Raw genomic sequence first — 17,836 nt, forward strand, 5'->3', positions numbered from 1 at the left:
CCAATTAGCGTCGTGCCGCAGGGCGCGCTAGGCCAATGGGAGGCCAGAAGACTCGTGAGTGGCATTGCTAGAGGGCGGGAGAAAGTGAGCCCGGGAGTGAAGTTGAAGCTAAACCCACGAAGCTGTAGAGAAGTTAAGGAGGTGGGGGGGGGTGTGATTGCGGGGCGGGGGGGGGGAGAGGGGAGGTCTTTCGACTTCCAATTAGGAATATCACTGGGCTTCTTAGGAACTATTGAGGAGGAGGATTCTAAAAACCACCTCGCCCGTCCCGAAGCCCTCATCCTCCTCCTCCTCCTCCTCCTGCCACGTACCCCTCCCCCAATTCTTGACCAAGAAAAAGGAGCCTGGGGAGTGCGCTGCGCCTCTCTGCGCGCGGGGAGCGGGAGATCGGCACTTTTGCTTAGTGGGGCCGCAGGCAGGAGTGCCATTAAGAGGTACCCGCTGCAGCCCTTGGAGGATTGAAGGTAGGTGATGCAGAGGACAGCCCCAAGTTCTCGGGGCGGCCGTGCACGGCCGTGCTGCCCGGGGGGGCTGGGGGGGGGCGAGGCTGGGACGCCGCCCTCCCCGGCGCCGGCCTGCCAGGGGGCTGTCGCGTGTGCCACCTGTTAACCTGGCGCGGTCGGCCCCAGCGTGGTACCGCCCCTGCTGGGCAGGGAGAGTCCAGGGTCGCCGCGGGGTCCCCGGAGGGGGGGGTGTCGATGGTGGAAGTGCCACTTTTTGAGGAATCCTTCCGACTTGAGACCGGTGTCAGAAAGGTAGCCAAGCTCCCGATTTGACAAGATGGGGGGGGGGAGCTGGGGGTGGGAGCCCCCCCGAAGGGTTCCCGCGGCGGTGTGGAGGAATTCTGATTTGCTGTGCTGGGAGTGGTGCCCGGGCTGGGCGCGGGAGCGAGGACCCGCGGCCCAAGGGCTCTCGAGGGTCTCTGAAAATATGCGTTTTGTTGTTTGGGTAACTTGAAGGGAGGGTTGGAGAATGTGGCTGGCACGGGGAAGAGGTGGGAGAGTTGTTGGAGGCGGGAGAGGGGGCTCAGCCTCGTGGATAACTTCTCTATATCTTAGGAAAACTAATAATAATAACCATCAGGAAAAGGGGAGGGGAGAAGAGAAACCTCATGGGTCCTGAGGCCCCTTGAATCGCTTTCTGGCCGTTGTGTTGTTTTGTTTTGTTCAGAACGGGGGTAAGGGTGTGATTGACGCTGGGGTGGCAAATGTCTGACACTCGGATGCTGTTTTCTTCGCAGTGGTCCAGAGGAGTTCGCCCGGATTGCTGTCCTGCCCAACCCAGCTCGGACCGCCTGCGTCCCCTGAAGAGCAAACATTGTCGGGGATTATTATGCCGACTTTCCAAGGAGCGAGGTTCTCGGCTTGGAGCAGGAGAAAAGGCTGGCTCCTCACGGGTCCGACCAGCATTTGATACCTAAAGATCCTCAGGATTGTCCACATTGTCTTCGATCGGCAACGTTCTTATACCTGTGACTCTGAGTTGTTTTTCGTGTTTTTTTTTTCAAAGAAAATACTTTGTTTGCCGCCCTGGTCTTTCCCTACAATTAATATATTTCCCGCTGGTACAGATTTCAGCCTCTTCCTTCAAAATATGCTTTCCGTTTTCACCAAGTATGATTTCTAGTTGAAAGTTTCTTTATATTTTTCCCCCGTGTTGGATGATTCTGTGGAGTTTACGGTGTAAGAAGAAAGGGAGAACGAGACACAATGAAAGAAAAGTCCAAAAATGCTGCTCGGACTAGGAGGGAGAAAGAAAATAGTGAGTTTTATGAACTGGCTAAATTACTGCCTTTGCCCTCGGCCATCACCTCTCAGCTGGACAAAGCATCCATAATCAGACTCACCACCAGCTATCTCAAAATGAGGGTGGTATTCCCGGAAGGTAAGTGCCATTGCCTAGATGAAATGTCAAAGGTAGAAAAGGTGTAGAATTGCTGGGCCCAAGAGTAGCACACTAGTATTTACTAGTGTGTTAGTATTTACATATTCCTCTCCCCAGCGACAAGTTTAGCTCTGATACTTGACCAGTCCTCTCTGAACTCCGAGTTCCTTTTCTAGGCTCTACTAATACTTTCTCTCCAGTCCATCAGATCTGTTTGGTTGGGAAGCAGCCCAACAGTGCTTTTGTCAACACTTCAGATATGAGGCTCAATTGAAAGTACTACTAATCCAAACATGCCTTTCCATTTTATTCCTCCTGTTAGAAACGCACCCAGTAGAGAACAGTTCTGCCGAATTCTGTAGTTTTGCTAGGTATAGCTAGACCTATGTACAGTGAGCTAGGTAAGCCAGATAACAACTCTTCTATATGTCTATCATTCTGCAAAGTAATAGCACGGATATGTGTGAACAATATATCCTGAATTTACCCAGTCTCTTCAACTGCATATAATAAATTTGTTCTAAGTTTTAAACATGATCGCTGAGTCTTTAACTGTGGGGGCTCGGTAATTTGCAACTCTGGCCCTCAGATTAGCTGTAAAATACAAGGTTAGAACTAAAATACATAAAATTAAATTAATATGGCTGGTTCACTTAGAAAAATCTCTTTTTAGTGGCCGGTTGGCAAACAAATACTGGGAGGGAGTGTCAAAATAAGGCCTAGAAGTTAGCTATAGACATCATTTTAAATTGCAGTTTAGGTGACTAGAATTCACTGTGTGAGGGCTAGGTCCTAGACCTGGCTTCTAGAACACATCCTGTGAATGACCATGTGTGCTCACTTTTCTTTTCCATTTCTCTGTGCAAATAAATAGATGGCCCCCAAATATTTCAGATATGCCTTTGCTAGGAGACAAAGATTTGGAAATGTAAAGGATTACTAGACAAGCAAACAGATTTAAGAGAAAGAAACCTGTTTATTTACAAAGCGAGCTTCTTAGTTGGCCTAATAGAGGTTTACCTTGTTGATCTTGAATGTTTGGGAGTTAACATCCAAAATCAGCAAGAAACAGTGTTTGGAGGGAGAGGAGGTAGTAATTATTGGGTTTGAAGTCTTGCTTTCCTTGGTCGTGATGTAAACACTTGTACAACATGCTTCAAATTAGTCAGGGCCACTGTGGGAAAACTTTCAAACTAAACTGTAGTCCACTTGGCCTTCAAACTATAAGTGGTATTAGAGTTAGTTCTTTTTTAAAACAGTTCTTTGACGGGTCTTATTTGACTCTGGAAATGGGGGAGGAGAAGAGTGAATGCTGAAAGGACCTGAACAGTAGTTTTCCTTGTTGCTATAGTTGGTGGTGGTGTTTGTTTTTTAAAGAAGAAAGGAAGGAGGATCTATACATCAAACACCACATTTCCCATTCAAACAGTGCTGAGAATTGCTGATGGGAAAATTGCCATTAGGCCATACTGCCTTCTGTTTTTAAAAAAGAGCGAGCGATCTCCTTGTCTTTTATACTGTCAGCGCCTACTTTATAAAAATGAAGCCATTGCGAACTCGGCTGGCCGCGCTCTTCCTAACGGGATTATTAGCAGTGATTTGTCAGCTCCCGCGGTCTCAGTGGGCTCCCTTTCTGCGTGATTTCTAGCCGGTCTCATCAATTATTGGTGCCGATGTCGCTGGCTGCTTGATCAGGAGCAGCATATGGTGCTGCTTGTGGAGCTGCGAGTAATAGCAGGAGAAGAATAGCGTTCAGAGTCGGAGGGCAGACTTCACATAGGACCGGAGAGCCCGGGGAGAAGCTGGGCCAGAGATCCTAGTCAGCTTAGTACAGGCCCTGGGCTGGGGCAGCAGGGAGAGGGTGACTGGGTCTCTCTCTGTCTGTCTGTCTGTCTGTCTGTCTCTCTCTCTCTCTCTCTTTCTCTCTCTCTCTCTCTCACACACACACACACAACTTTCCTGTTTAAGATGCTAACTTTACATATTATAAATCACACCACATCATAAAACATAGGAGGAACAAAAAGTAAACTTTCTATAGCCAACGTCTTGTTTAGCACTGAAGACTGGAGAGTCCTCTAGGAGGTCAGGCTGGACCTAGTCTAGCTAATTTTCTCTGTATTTTCTACAATGCCCCCACCTTTTCCCAAGGCCCAGGCCCAGGCCCTCCTGCAAGCTCCCTTCTTCTTGGGTGAGGGCAAGTTTATGGGGAGGAGGGGACAGACGATGTGTGAACTCTGGGCACATCATTTATTTCTCCAGCTACCATTGAGCTCATAACTCACTCTCAGCTTGCACTTGCTGAGTTAGACAGGGTCACTGGAACAGCTGGCTTCTAGGGATAAGGCTTTGCTTTTGAGAGTAAAAGCCTATTTTGTATCCATTTCAAAAACCGCAAAGCCCAAACAAAGCTTTTTAAAGTATGAAAGCAAGGAGAAGAAAAATAACAACAACATCAACAACAACAACAAAAGAAAAACCCAAAGCAGTTCTTTTGAAAGGAGTACTACCAAAGGAGTGAATTGGTGACAAGTGGCAAAGCCAGACACAACCTGTAGGGGGTGCCAATTTGGGGTTCAAATTAGAGTTACGGCAGTGGGTGCACAAAGTTGAAGTCCAGGGCATAGAGGGAAACGCAGCACTTTTTATGGCTAGGATCCTTTGTTTCATGAACTTGAAGGTAAAATTTCACTTATTTTAAAACTGTCTTAGCTCACAGTAGGTCTTCAGCAAAATTTTGCTTTAAGAATAGAATACAGCAACTTTATCATGGTAAATACTCTATTACATGTGATGCAGATTTTGCAAGATATATGATCTCAATTACAAATCTGGTAACATAGCTGTATGTATAACGGCATCAAAATCTAGCTTTTGCTTACATTTCACTTACACCCTGCAATGCCAAGTGTTATATGTTAAACAAACATGTTTGTTTAACAAACAATGTTAAAAAAATTGTCCCAGGTATACTTGACAAAAGGGACAAATTTAAATACAGGTCATTCCTCTATGGAAAGGGTCCCTCCCCCCCTCGCTTGCTTAATACAATTTTTACCTCTAGGATCTAATAGGTTTTTAAAGGGCATGTTTCAACTTTTACTATTTTACCTAATTAGGCAATATTGGAGAAAGAGAGAGAAGAATGAAATATATGTGCTTGAAGTAACTAAGAATAAGCATTAGACTGGTGATTTAATAGGAAAAAGAAAAGGGAAGAATACTGTGAAATAATTAAAAGAGCACATCTTCTGATTTATAACATATTTCCTTTTAATATAGCCTTGCAAAGGAACAGCTGAAGCATGGAGAGATGTTTGGTGCTATCAAAGCCAAATAGATTAGATTTTTAAAAGGAGATGGTATGATCTTATTTGTGTGCACAATAGAACACATTCAACATCGAAATACCTATGTGTTTGTCAGCTCTAACACAGTTTTGGCTAGGAGTATAGTGGTGAGGACAATACACAATGAAAGAATCTGATGTGTTTTTGAATTAGTAGCTATTCAGAATCTTGGTAACACCACACGATATTTCATCGTCAAGGTGTCTTTGGAAAGTAAAAATAATCACAGAGATGAAAACTAGTAACTGTTCAGGAAAGAGAGTCTCTTCAAAGGCCAGGAATAATTCAACAAACCTCCATAGACCTTTTCTGTAACATTTTCCTCAAAATTAAAATACTTAATCATTGTATGTTTTGAAGGAGATAACTGGAAAAAGAAAAGAAAAGAGGCCCCATTTCCCACGTGGTTGGATGATTTAGGGCTGTTTTCTTGGCTGCTCAGGGAAATGATTGAGCATTAGGTTTCCATGTTTATTTTCTTACAGAAGTTTTTCTCATTTGAAGGCCTTTAAGCCCAGTTTATGGTCCACGCTGATTATCTCTGTTTAATTCTAGTTTTGATGTGCAGTGGAAATGTAAAGGCAAACAACCATGCAGAGAATTTCCAGGCAGATTTATGTACTGGAAATTGTAGAGCCAATCAATGAAAAACAATGTCTTATTTGAAAAAAAAAGAAGTATCATTAAGAAAAACTCAACAACGAAGGTACGAATAAGTCACAAACCTGAGACTCGAATGATAACAACGCTGACTGTTTAGGGGAGTTGTGGGTTTTTTTTTCCAGTTCTGGGTAATTTTGGCACCTTCCAATTTACAGATAAATGGGGATGCCCTGAATTCTCCCTGCATTTCTCTGTGGACCCAGGTATTTCTTACAAAAGCCAGGTTTGGATTCCAATAACAGATTTGAGTGGGTCTCATTCTACCAGTCTCTGATTCGTGGAATTTTTCGTGTGCTTAAGGGAACCCCAATTATTTAGGAATGGTCTTGCTAATCAAGACAATAAGTACTAACCCTGCCTCTCTAGCGGAGCAAACTTCTTCAACAGGTACCCCCCCACCCCACCTCGATGACCTCTGCGTCTTCCCCAGGGTGCGAGTTCGCTGCCCACTAGGCTGTCTTGGGAAGTCCCAGGCTCTTTATTGTGGTGGCTTTGCTGGGTCGCCCCTGTGGGACGCGCCGTGTGACAGCCACCCTTCCTGCTTCCTGGGCCACTGTTCCCAAGCACAGGAAGTGACCAAGGGCATTCAGATCGAATCCGGCCCTAGTGCAGAGGGCAGGCTTGGTTCGATGGTCTCGGGTCTCCAAGCCAAGTAAAGACCGAAGCCTCGGGTTTCTCCGCCTTGCCCGCGCGGGTCTCCAGGGCGGTGGTGCCGCCAAGTCCGGGTCATGATGGAAGTCCGAAGTTTGCTAACCATTTTGTTTGATACTCCCCAGCCCCCACGAAGGGCTCTGACTCAGGCACTTGTCCCCAGTTTTAGCTGGGGCCTGGCGGAACCTTCCCCCGCCGTCTCAGCTTTCCGTTCATTGGCGGCTGGCTCGGCGCCGGGGGAGTTTGGTTGACAGGGACTGAGCCCGACGAGGACGCAGAAAGAAAGGGTCAGCGTCGCGACCGTAGGTCTTCACCCCATTTCTGCGCTAACGGGGGCCCGCGAGGGCGCACGGGCCTCCGAGGAGCAAGCAGGGGAGCCGGGCTCGTGGGACAAGCACTCACCCGGTAGCCCAAGAGTCAAAGCGAGAGGTGGGGGCCCTAGTGCGACTTGGTGCTTTGAGGGGACTTTCTGCTCTGAGAGAGTTCCAGGAGTCTGGTCCCAGTTGGTAACACCTATTCTTTCTTTCTTCCTCTCTTTCCAAGAGAGCCCAACCGGGGACCTGTGCCCCTAGCTCAACACAAAGGCTGGTCCAGCCTGGGAAATACTTGGACTGTGCATCCAACAATGACCACAGGCCTTGCAGAATTCCCAGGATTTGGGGACTGGGGGGTGGGTATGCCCCAGGCCGGCCTCCTCCCTCCTGCCTCTGGCCTCCGAGGTTCCAGTAGCCTCTTAGGGACTCAGTATTAGGAGTGGCTGAGAACCTGTGGGCCTCAGTCTCTAGGTTGTGTAGCATTTTAGGGACAGCTCCTGCAGCTTCCTCCTCCCCCCCTTTGCCTGAAAGGGGAGAAGGCAATGGGGGAGGGAGAGAGATGGAGGGAGAAAGAGAGAAAGGGAGAGAGAGAGAGAGAGAGAGAGAGAGAATCTGTTCCTTTTGCTCCCAGTTTGAGTGTGAAGGAGGGAGATAATGCGGGGGTCTGTAATCTATATTTTGTCAAGGGTATGAAATTCATTCGAAGGAAAAGCGCGATCAATTTATTTTTGCTCCTTGCAATAACACAGCTGGATGATGCTTTGAGCTCCAGCTAGACTGTGGCTCATCATTCATTCGCCAAGAACGGGCCTAAATGGTGCCTGTGGGATTAGGTCAATTTTAGTGGATCTACTTCGCCTCATTTGGTTACTAATTGGTTTCTTGTTTTATAAATCGAAATCTCATTTTCAGGAAATTACAAAACCCGTGCAGTCAGTCCATTGAGGTAATCCTTGGGTCAGGGGGTATTTAAATGGAAATGGCTCAACCCAGCACCAAGGGTAAAGCCACAGTGAAACTTGCCCGGGTTTTCACATGAAATGTGAGCTAGCCCTTTAGATTCATCATAGATACATCGCTTCTAATGCTACTTATGTAAATATAATAAACCAGACTTTAAGGGAAGGAGGGGGGGCTGGAAGAAGCAAAATTTATCTGCTAAGGTTAATGTAGCATATCTTGGAAATCTTCCAAAATAGATTATGTTTTCCTTTGTCTTCGACCACTTTAGCTGGGGAAAATCCTTTTGTCTAAAACTCGATTTAGTTATCGCCTCCTTCTCGGAGCTTCTTTTCTCCTTTGGAAAACCCGGTTCCCTCGGCCCTCGCCAAATTACAAGCGAATCTTTAGATCTTGTGCCCACTGTAATCCCGCCGCAAAAGGAGCTGCTTTCCTCCTCATTTTAAACAGACAATCAAAGGATTTGCGAATTTTCTGCGGTAGGTCAAGTGCAGAAATGGAATCTCAGCTTCCCCCCTCCACACACACTTCCGCCGTCGCTCCAACAACTGAAATTGGGTACAGCTCGAGACACCGAAGACGAGAGGAGAGGGGGTCCAGGGCGCTAGGGGTGTCTTCGGTCCTTGGGGGAAGCAGGCCCCTGATCGGGAGTGCGGGAAGAGTCCTTGGCACCACCAGGACGAGCTCAGCCCTGGGATTACATTTGGAAATCTCGACAGGTAGACCGGGACAGCCAGTTCCCTACAAAACATTAACTCAGCCCTTAACCGTGTGACCGAGATTCCAGAACACAAAGAGAAGGCAGAGCTCGGTGAACGCCAACGGCTTCTTAAATCGTGGTGGTGGTGGTGGTGGAAGCCGGGGAGAGTGAGCGAGGCCCCGGGTTAGTCCACACCCGGCCCCGCTGCCTATTAACCTGGCGGGGGGGGGGGGGCTGGTGTTCCCTGCCTGGAGCATACTAAATGAGGGCACAACCAGTCCAAATACACAGGCGCCTGGCTTTCCGAACCAGCGTCCTACCCTCCACCCCAGCCTAGCCCCGGGGACCTTTCAAATTATTTGAGTCGGGAGGTAGCTCCCGAAGACCCACCACTTGTTAGAGGGAAGACATTTGTGGATCCAAAGTTCGGGTTTCGCACGCTTGCTGCAGGGCAGGGAGAGGCGGGTCTCCCACCCAGCGCAATCTTGGGCGCACCAGTGGCAGCCACGGGGCGCGGCGATTGCGGTGGAGGGCGACGCTTTGGGGAAGTTGGCCTCGGCCAAGTGCGAAGGGGTCCCAAAGGCAGGCACCGCGGAGTCCTGGGCGCCTCTTTTTCATAGTGTGGCCTCCGTAGCCAGCTCCTCCCGCGGCTTACCAGTGGGGTGCGGTGGGCGGAGGGTGTCCTAGCCCGGATCAAAACCAAACAAGTCCTGCCAGACACCGCCCAGCAGAGACTGGGCAGGTCAAGAATGAAACGCAGGTGACAGACGCTGGAGTGAGTGCAGGTGTGTGACAGGGCACTTCAGTAAAGGTCCCCGAGGACGGAGGACGACTAGGCCCCCTGGAAGGACAGTTGAGTCACCCCGGGGAGGAAAGTTGGGGCGGGCTAAAGAGTCAGGAGAAGAAACCTGCGGAGGGGGGGGGAGGGCACTTGCAGTCGGGGGAGGGGCATCTGTGTTTGCCCAGCGGAGGGGCAATCGTTAGATTTATTTAGATGTGCAAACACCCAGGAAGATCCTATTCCAGCTCATCGTCACTCGTGGCCAGGGTTTTGATCGTTTGCTTTAAAACCAGCCCCGGCCCAAGACCTTAAAAAAAATATGACTCCACGGTTTATCGTGAAAGATTCTTTCCAGCCCTGTATGATAATGAATCAAATGAGTATTTGTCATTGTATACGTTATGATGTATTTGCTCCTAACGAAATAGACCACAGTTTTAAAAACCTAGCCATGTTAAATGGCGTTCAATTGTATAAAAATAAAAGGATTTAACTATATATATATAGTTAAAAGAATTTCAGCAGCAGTCTTGTTATATTACCTCTCCCCAAGAGTTTAATATAGGCTTTCACAAATTCCTCCTGTCTTATTTTGATTTCTTTCTGCACACATATAATAAAGCCAAGTCGCTATGTTTTGATCTGACAGGTGAGTCTGAAGTGTTTTATTTTTTTAGGCATCACCAGTAAAAAAAAAAAGTTTGTGGCAAGGCCTGAAAAGATCTTGGTGTATAATATGGAGAAGAAGAATGGACTGTGTTTGCTAATAGGAGATGTAGTTTGGGGCATAGAGAAACAACGATTCCCTCGGTCTAGAATAGGGTAAAATATTGCAGACAAGCTGTTCCCACCTCGATGTTGTAACTGGCGCCGCGGGATCTTTATGCTTTTTTTTTCTTTTTTTTCTTTCCTTTTTAAATTTAAGGAGGGTGGGGAGGGTGAGCTGTGGGCTAAGCCGGTCCTTGGAAGGGAAAGGAGGAGGAAGAAGAGTTGTGAACGGCAGTCTGGAAGTCAACCCTCAACATTTCCCCCCCCTCCCCTTCCAAAGGGGATTAAAGTCAGAATCCAAGGGAGGAGAATGGCTGGAAAGCCACACAGCCAATCAGAAAGGCGTCTGGGTCCAGAAGGACCGAGCGGGTTGTTTCAGATCTCTCCGGTGATGTTTTCTGGGTGCGGGGACACCCTCCCGTGTTTGATGAGGTCCATAAGGAAAACTTTGAAGTGTCCCTAGAAACACGAGTGAACCCACGCACAAGTTACCACGGCGGGGTGTGTGTGTGGGAGTGTTGCGGGGTGCAGTCCTTCTGGGCAGGCGCTCAGAGTTCCTCCCTGAGAAGCTGGGTCGCGGGTGGGGGGCACCTGCGATTTCTGCTCCCAAGACGAGGGGGCGGGGCCAGCGTGTCCACGCTCGGACACGCCCCCTCCTGTCCCCCAGCAGGTTGGCTCTGGGCAGGGGTGTGACCTGGGGGTGGGGGAAGGAGGGTAATATCCAGTGGTCCTCTCCAGCACCGGTGGCCCCTGTGTAACAAATCATAAAACGCCAACTAGCCAACTGGGTCTGGTTTTGTCACTAAAGACTGTATGTTTCCACAGGGCTCGGTGAGGCGTGGGGTCACTCCAGTCGGACTAGTCCCCTGGACAACGTTGGCCGAGAACTGGGTTCCCATCTACTCCAGGTACTGACGCAGTTTCGGGGCGCTGCTGAGTCCGGGGTGCTCTTTCAGTTTCTCCAGGGAACAAAGGAGATGGGGTGGAGGGGTGGATCTTGCTAAACCTAGCGCACTTTCGGCCCAATAGCTCCCTCAAAGTTAAAACTTTCAGCTGAATGGGTGATGGCAGCTCACTGGGCTGAGGATGAAGCAAAGGAGCAGCCAGAAATTGGGCTTTGGAAAATAACCATGGTGGCAAGGCCCCATCAGGGCTCTCAGACCAAGGGAAAGGGCATCAGTGGTCAGTTTTCAGCTGAGGAAACTGGAATGCCCTGGGTCAGGCTGCAGAGAGAGGCCCACAGAAGCAACCGTCTGAAATGAAGGATTTGCAGAGGAAATAAGCTGAATCTGGGAGGAACACCGGCCAGTGCTTCAAGCCCACACCCCGATCCGGCTGTGTCTGCAACTCATTTCATCTCCCTGTAGTTCCCAGGCTCCTCTGATTCTCCAAGGAGCCCGAGCCTCAGGCCAGTCCAGACTGAGAATGAACGCTCTCTTACCCACATGCAGCCCCTTAGGTAATGAGTTTAACCAATGTGAGGCGCCACTTACCTTGTTATTTGCAGTGCACGCTGCTGTAAATAGCTTGTTGCCCCTTATGTCGAAGAACAAATATTTTAAATAGTAAAACTCCCAGTGGTACTTTTAGGTTTGACACTTGTCCCCAATACTGCACCCTCTTTATTATTATTCAAGTCCACTGGGAGCTCCCGGACTGATAGGAAGTTCAGTGGAATCAGCCAGTTAGCTCTCCACTTTGGGATTGAAGAAATGGCATCTATGACATCATACCACCACTCTGCAGACTCAGTCAGTTCTCTCTTTCCTTTCTTTTCCAGAGACCAAGTAGTTTTTATTTGTTTATTTATTTGCTTATTTATTTTACAGGATTTGAATTCATAGCTGTTTGCTAGGCAGATATTCTGCTTCTTGCTTCAATTGTTTTTCAAGTCTTTTTTGCTTCAATTGTTTTTCAGATAGGGCCTCTAGTTTGTTTTGTTGTTGTTGTTTTCTCAGTCAGGCTTTCCAACTTAGGCCTTCATAGCAGTCATGTTGGGATTACAGGCATATAACACCATGCTGAAGTTTTGTTATGGTTCTGGTTGTTGTTGTGATTGAGTATTGATAACATTTTGTTTGGGACTGGCCAACCAGGACCCTTCCCAATCAGTCTCTGGAGTAGCTGGAATTATAAGTATGAGCTACTGTCCTGGCATGAGACCAATGAGATTTTACTGCCTACTGGACACAGCTAGGTAAAAGTCTGCTTGCACCTGAAGCTTAGCATATTCAGGACAAACATGTTATCCACCCCCCCCCACCTCCGTTCAGACAAAAATTGTTTCTTTAAATTTTCTTTTTCTTTTTTTCCTTCCTTCCTTCCTTTCTTTTTTTGACTGGTCCTGGGGTATGAACTCAGAACCTAGCTGTCCCTGAACTCTTGCTCAAGGTGAGTAGCTTAAGCCATAGTTCTACTGTGAGGTTTTTGGTGATTAATTGGAGATGAGTCTCATGAACTTTCCTGCCCAGTCTGGCTTCAAAACTTTGATCCTCAGATCACAGTGTCCTAAGTAGGTAGAATTTCAGTTGTGAGCCACTGGTGCCTGGCTGTTTCTCTGAGTTTTTAATCTGGGTCAGTGGTACCACTTTCTGCTCAATGTTCTTACTGAAATCAAGAAATCAACATTTAGCCTTTCTGCCACTAATCAGCATAAAGCCTACAGCCAATACCATCTTTGAATTAGATTCTCCCCTTCCTTCCTTTGTGAAATTCTCAGGCTTGAAAATCAAATTTCCACCGCAGCAAGCTACCTACTTCAATCTCTTGATCTTCATTCCTTCTTCCTGCAGGTTGTTGTCCATAGACTTTGAGGAATCCCTGTCCCCCCCCCCCAACACACGTCAAAGGACATTTTAGTCCTGCTTAGAAACCTCAGGTCCCTAAACAAATTCAGATTCCTTGTTGTGCCATACTTCAAAATTCCATCACGACTAAACTCAAAATACATCAGATCCACTCTCTCTGCACCTTTTGTCTTTGCTACATAATTCCTTCCGCCTGGGGTGTTCTTCTCTTCTTTAGTAATCACCTTTTCTCCAAGGTGCTACTCAAACATCAACTTCTTAAAAGCCTCTGTGATTCTCCCTCAGGCCTCTGGGTGCTCAGCTTCAGGCTCTCTTGCCTATTCAGCCTAGTCCATTCAACTGTAAGGCATTAAGTCTGTCTTCAGGCCAGTTGCCCCAGGTGACTTCCAAGATCTGACCCATCCTAATTCTCCACTGTCTCCTGTGTGGATTCATTCACAGAGATGAAGGGACAGAGGGAAATCTAAGTCATTCCTTGCAACACAGACACACTATAACATTACTCTTTGGATTTGCTGCTCGAAAAGCCTCTCATCTCCTAAATCTCCCTCTCCTGGATTCTTTCCAGGGCCACTGGGTAGCTTCCTTCTGTCTACAAACTTCATACTGACATGTCAACCAGTGCTTCCTCCACTGGATCATTCCCAAACCCTGCTATTACTTTTTTTTCACTAGAGAACACTGCTACTGCAGAGTTCTTCTAGACTGACATTAGAAATACTGGTTCTTTCAATGACCATCACCCCAAGAACATAACTTACCTTTGCTTAAAGGCTATGACCCACTACCTCCTGTCCCCTTTCATATATGCCTGTTAAAGATGTGTCTTTCCTTTGGGAGTCTCCAGGGCATTAGGCTTGTCTCGTGTTCCCTCTGCATCTCTCTCAGTCTTCTACATGCCCCAGATGTTTACGAATTTGTTGTGACCCAAAGAGGGGACGTTGGTGGCTGGTTCTATGTCCTGTTCCTTGGCATTCTCTCTCCAAGCCCTCTCTTTGAACTTTTTTCTGGCTGAACCTCTTACCATCTCTAACTTATACCCCTTCCTCTGTTGTTTATCCAAATGGCTCAGAGGCCTCTCCATTCACTCTGTTTTCTGACTCCCCAGACCCTGGATGGCTTCATCTTTGTCGTGGCTCCTGATGGGAAGATCATGTACATCTCAGAGACAGCCTCGGTTCACCTGGGTCTTTCTCAGGTAGGTGAGTGGTTCATATTTCCAGCCTGTGGTGTTTACAGCCAGAGCTGGTGGAGGGAAGGGAAGGTGTTTCCTCAATTCCTTTTTTTCCCCTTAAAGCTGCATTTCTGAGTCTGAAAAACTCTCAGCTAGAAGGAGGACTTTTAAAACAGGCCTGGATCTCCCCATTTGTGAACTTGTCTTTCCTTGTCTTCTATCTCCGGCTCAAGCAGTTGCTATAGTTATGAGTTCTTACCATAAGCCAGACTCTGTGGAAAGAGGTTATGTACTTATATCTTTATTACCATTACCGGGGAGCAAATACTACTATGATTATCTTCACTACTGCTATTAAGATTATTTCACAGATAAGGAAGTAGTGGTTTATGTAAGAAGCAAATGTGTAAGTTCTACCCACTGCCCATTGCTAGATGCAGTCCATAGCAGCTGGCCTATTCCAATTGCTGCCTGCATGGTCCTGCAGATTCCCTGGCCCAAGGAAGCATTCAGCCTCTGGGTGGGGTGGGGGGGCACTGTACCACCGGGGAGACGGTGATCCTCTCCTCTTTACAGGTAGAGCTGACTGGAAACAGCATTTACGAATACATCCACCCTGCCGACCACGACGAGATGACGGCTGTGCTCACTGCCCACCAGCCCTACCATTCTCACTTCGTACAGGGTAAGGAGGACACGTGCCCCAGGCCCCGAATGTCCCTGCGAGTCCAACTGGGATTTGTGCCCGCAATTCGTTATAGCTGAGAGATGGGCACCACCCTGTCAGTCTCATGTCCTGAGCTTCTCTTTGCTCTTCTCTCCCAGAGTATGAGATCGAGCGCTCCTTCTTCCTCAGGATGAAGTGCGTCTTAGCCAAGCGGAACGCTGGCCTCACCTGCGGGGGCTACAAGGTGTGTGGCAGAGCTGCAAGATAGACGGGGGAGGGGGGGTAGGGGCAGCAGGTGTAGTGGGCGGGGCAGGACACCAGGCATCCAGCGGCTTGGGGAAGTCATTTATGCCTTTGGGTCGCCCCCCCCCTGCGTCCCCAAAAGTTTGGAAGCATCTGCAGCGATCTTTCCTTAGGGTGTCTGAACTTTGAGAACACCTGGCGGACAAGGCTGAAAAAGTGGAATGTGACTAAACTCGGATAGCAGGCTGTGGAGGGAGTTCATAGAGTCTCCAGGGTGGGAAACTCCATCAGAATTATGACACCCCCAAAATTGGTTAAGAACCCGAGTTGTGGTTACAAACTGTGGCTCTAAAGTCTAGTGGGATTAAACATCAGTAGAAAGCAGATTTGATTCAGGTGGGTTCAATCATTTGGAAATAAATATACATATTATTTTATTCTTTTAATTTTGTGTCAGTGCTAGGGCTTGAACTCAGCCTGGACACTGCCCCTTAGCTTTTATCACTCAAGGCTGGTGCTCTACCACTTGAACCACGACTCCACTTCTGGCTTTTAGTTTTTCTGTCTGGGCTGTCATCAAACCGGGATCCTCAGATCTCAGAATCCAGAGTAGTTAAGATAACAGGCTTGAGTCACCAGCAACATGCTTCTATTTTATTTTAAAACAAGCTTCCAAGTGAGCTCAGTGTGGGGTTTATTCACTCTCTTGAGACACCGTGGCTCACCAATAACTTTGGACCCCATAGAAGGAAGCACCTGATTCTCACAGAATGTGTGGTCAAGTAGAATGTCAGTAAGATTCCATTCCTTCGCGTGTTTTGTGGGTTCTTCCGGACCTGGCTTGGGTCTCACGCCCTCTGAATCCACCCTAGGTCATTCACTGTAGCGGCTACCTGAAGATCCGCCAGTATAGCCTAGACATGTCCCCTTTCGATGGCTGCTACCAGAATGTGGGCCTGGTGGCCGTGGGCCACTCACTGCCTCCGAGCGCCGTCACGGAGATCAAACTACACAGCAACATGTTCATGTTCCGCGCCAGCCTGGACATGAAGCTCATCTTCCTGGACTCCAGGTGTGTGGAAACGGCTGAGAAGGGCTGGCCCTGCTCGGTGAGGGACAGCTTTCCTTCCATGTCAGAAGCACATTTTACAGGTGACTCCACTGTCTATGTGCCGGGAAGTAAGGGCGCCGCCCTTCCCCTTCCCTCCCCGCACCCCGAGATCTACGACCACGTGGGAGAGGAGGTAACACCCTCGAACTCATCTTTTGGGGATTGCTTTCCTCAGGGTGGCAGAGCTGACGGGCTACGAACCTCAGGATCTGATTGAGAAGACCTTGTACCACCACGTGCATGGTTGCGACACCTTCCACTTACGCTGCGCGCACCACCTGTGTAAGACCCCCAACCCCTCCCCTGGGCCGGAGGGAGGGTCTCAGCCACGGGTAGTGGGGGTCATCAGTGTGTGGGGCCTCCCCGGAGGGCCACCTGGGCCACTGAACCCCATCTGGCTTCTCTGCCTTTCCCCAGCTGCTAACACTGGGCAAAGTGTCCCCCAAAGCGATTTTATTATGCTACTAAGGCTTCTTCACCTGGACACCTCATTAACAAAAATGCAAGCAGAAACCAACTCTCCTCTCACCTGGACTTTAGGTTTCTTTGGAGCTGAATTTCTCGTGAGTGGGAACTTGAATGTCAGAGTTCACCTGAGCAAACTCCTTCCCTGGTTAGAAAAGCCAATCTGAGAGGCCAGGCGCTGGTGGTTCACGCCTGCAATCCTAATTATTCATAGAGGCTGAGATCTGAGGATCACTGTCCTGAGCCAGACTGGACAGAAAAGTCCATGAGATCTCCAGTTAGTCAGCAAAAGGCCCGAAGTGGAGGTGTGGCTCACGTGGTGGAGCACCAGCCTTGCGCAAAAAGGGAACCCCTGGGTGCAGCTAGTTCAAGCCCCAGTAAACCACTCCCCCCACAACATACATAGGGTGGGGAGGGGGCGGGGAGAAAAGCAAAAGAAGAAAAGTCAGTTTAGGGGAACCTTTTCTCCATTTTTAGCATTTTGCTTGGCTGTGGAAACAGAGGCCCGGCGGGGGAAGTCCATTAGCATACCTATTAACCCCCTGCCTGCCCCCTGGGCTCCCTGCAATTGAACGGAACAATCAAGGGGATTGGGAATTTGCCTGTTGTCCCTCCCTCCTGCCGGGTTCTCAGGGGGTCGGCGCGCCCCCTGGCTCGGCCGTTGGGGCGCAGGGACGGGCAGGCCGGCTCCTCACCCCACGCCTCCGTCTCTCCCTCAGTGCTGGTGAAGGGCCAGGTGACCACCAAGTACTACAGGTTCCTGGCCAAGCACGGGGGCTGGGTGTGGGTGCAGAGCTACGCCACCATTGTCCACAACAGCCGCTCGTCCAGGCCGCACTGCATCGTCAGCGTCAACTACGTCCTCACGTGAGTGCCAAGCCCCCCACCCCCGTTTCTTACACCCCAGGAGCCTGGTCTCGGGGAGGGCTGGAGTGGTGCGCTCCGCCTGGGTAGGCCGGGCTGGTGGAGAGGAGGCCATGGCAGCACTTCCATCTTTCCGAAGAGGCTTCCTTATTTCCTGCGGGAAGATTTGGGAGTTTTTGCATCCTGGTCCGTCATTTGCTTTCCTTTCTCTGAATTCAATGCTGGGGCAGGGGGGGTGCAGAGAGAGAAAGACGGGGGAGGGTGGGGATCCGACGTACGGACCCCATTTATGGTGAACCAACAGGACATCTGTTTCACTTTTTCAGATCTGGGGTTTGAAGTTCTTAATTTCAACCAGAGTCTCCAAACCAAAGTTGAGAGTTCTGAGAGAGCGTTTCTTTCCCTGAGCCACAAACGGGGGGCCTCGGTGATCC

The 17,836-nt window shown here is 48.9% G+C and overlaps 1 protein-coding gene across 1 annotated transcript in view; it reads left to right on the forward strand.

Moving 5' to 3' along the window:
• The first annotated feature begins 232 nt into the window (after positions 1–232).
• Sim1 (single-minded family bHLH transcription factor 1) overlaps positions 233–17,836 on the forward strand; it is a 78,346-nt gene continuing 60,742 nt past the window's right edge. The window contains exons 1-9 of the mRNA XM_013022391.1: positions 233–464; positions 1,241–1,884; positions 10,897–10,979; positions 13,987–14,076; positions 14,629–14,737; positions 14,878–14,963; positions 15,835–16,034; positions 16,249–16,355; positions 17,258–17,405. Coding sequence (XP_012877845.1) covers positions 1,710–1,884; positions 10,897–10,979; positions 13,987–14,076; positions 14,629–14,737; positions 14,878–14,963; positions 15,835–16,034; positions 16,249–16,355; positions 17,258–17,405 — 998 coding nt within the window. The 5' untranslated portion in view covers positions 233–464; positions 1,241–1,709. The remainder of the gene's footprint in view (positions 465–1,240; positions 1,885–10,896; positions 10,980–13,986; positions 14,077–14,628; positions 14,738–14,877; positions 14,964–15,834; positions 16,035–16,248; positions 16,356–17,257; positions 17,406–17,836) is intronic.

The sequence above is a fragment of the Dipodomys ordii genome, unplaced genomic scaffold (assembly GCF_000151885.1).
Source record: "Dipodomys ordii isolate 6190 unplaced genomic scaffold, Dord_2.0 Scaffold62, whole genome shotgun sequence".
In the NCBI taxonomy this organism is placed as follows: domain Eukaryota; kingdom Metazoa; phylum Chordata; class Mammalia; order Rodentia; family Heteromyidae; genus Dipodomys; species Dipodomys ordii.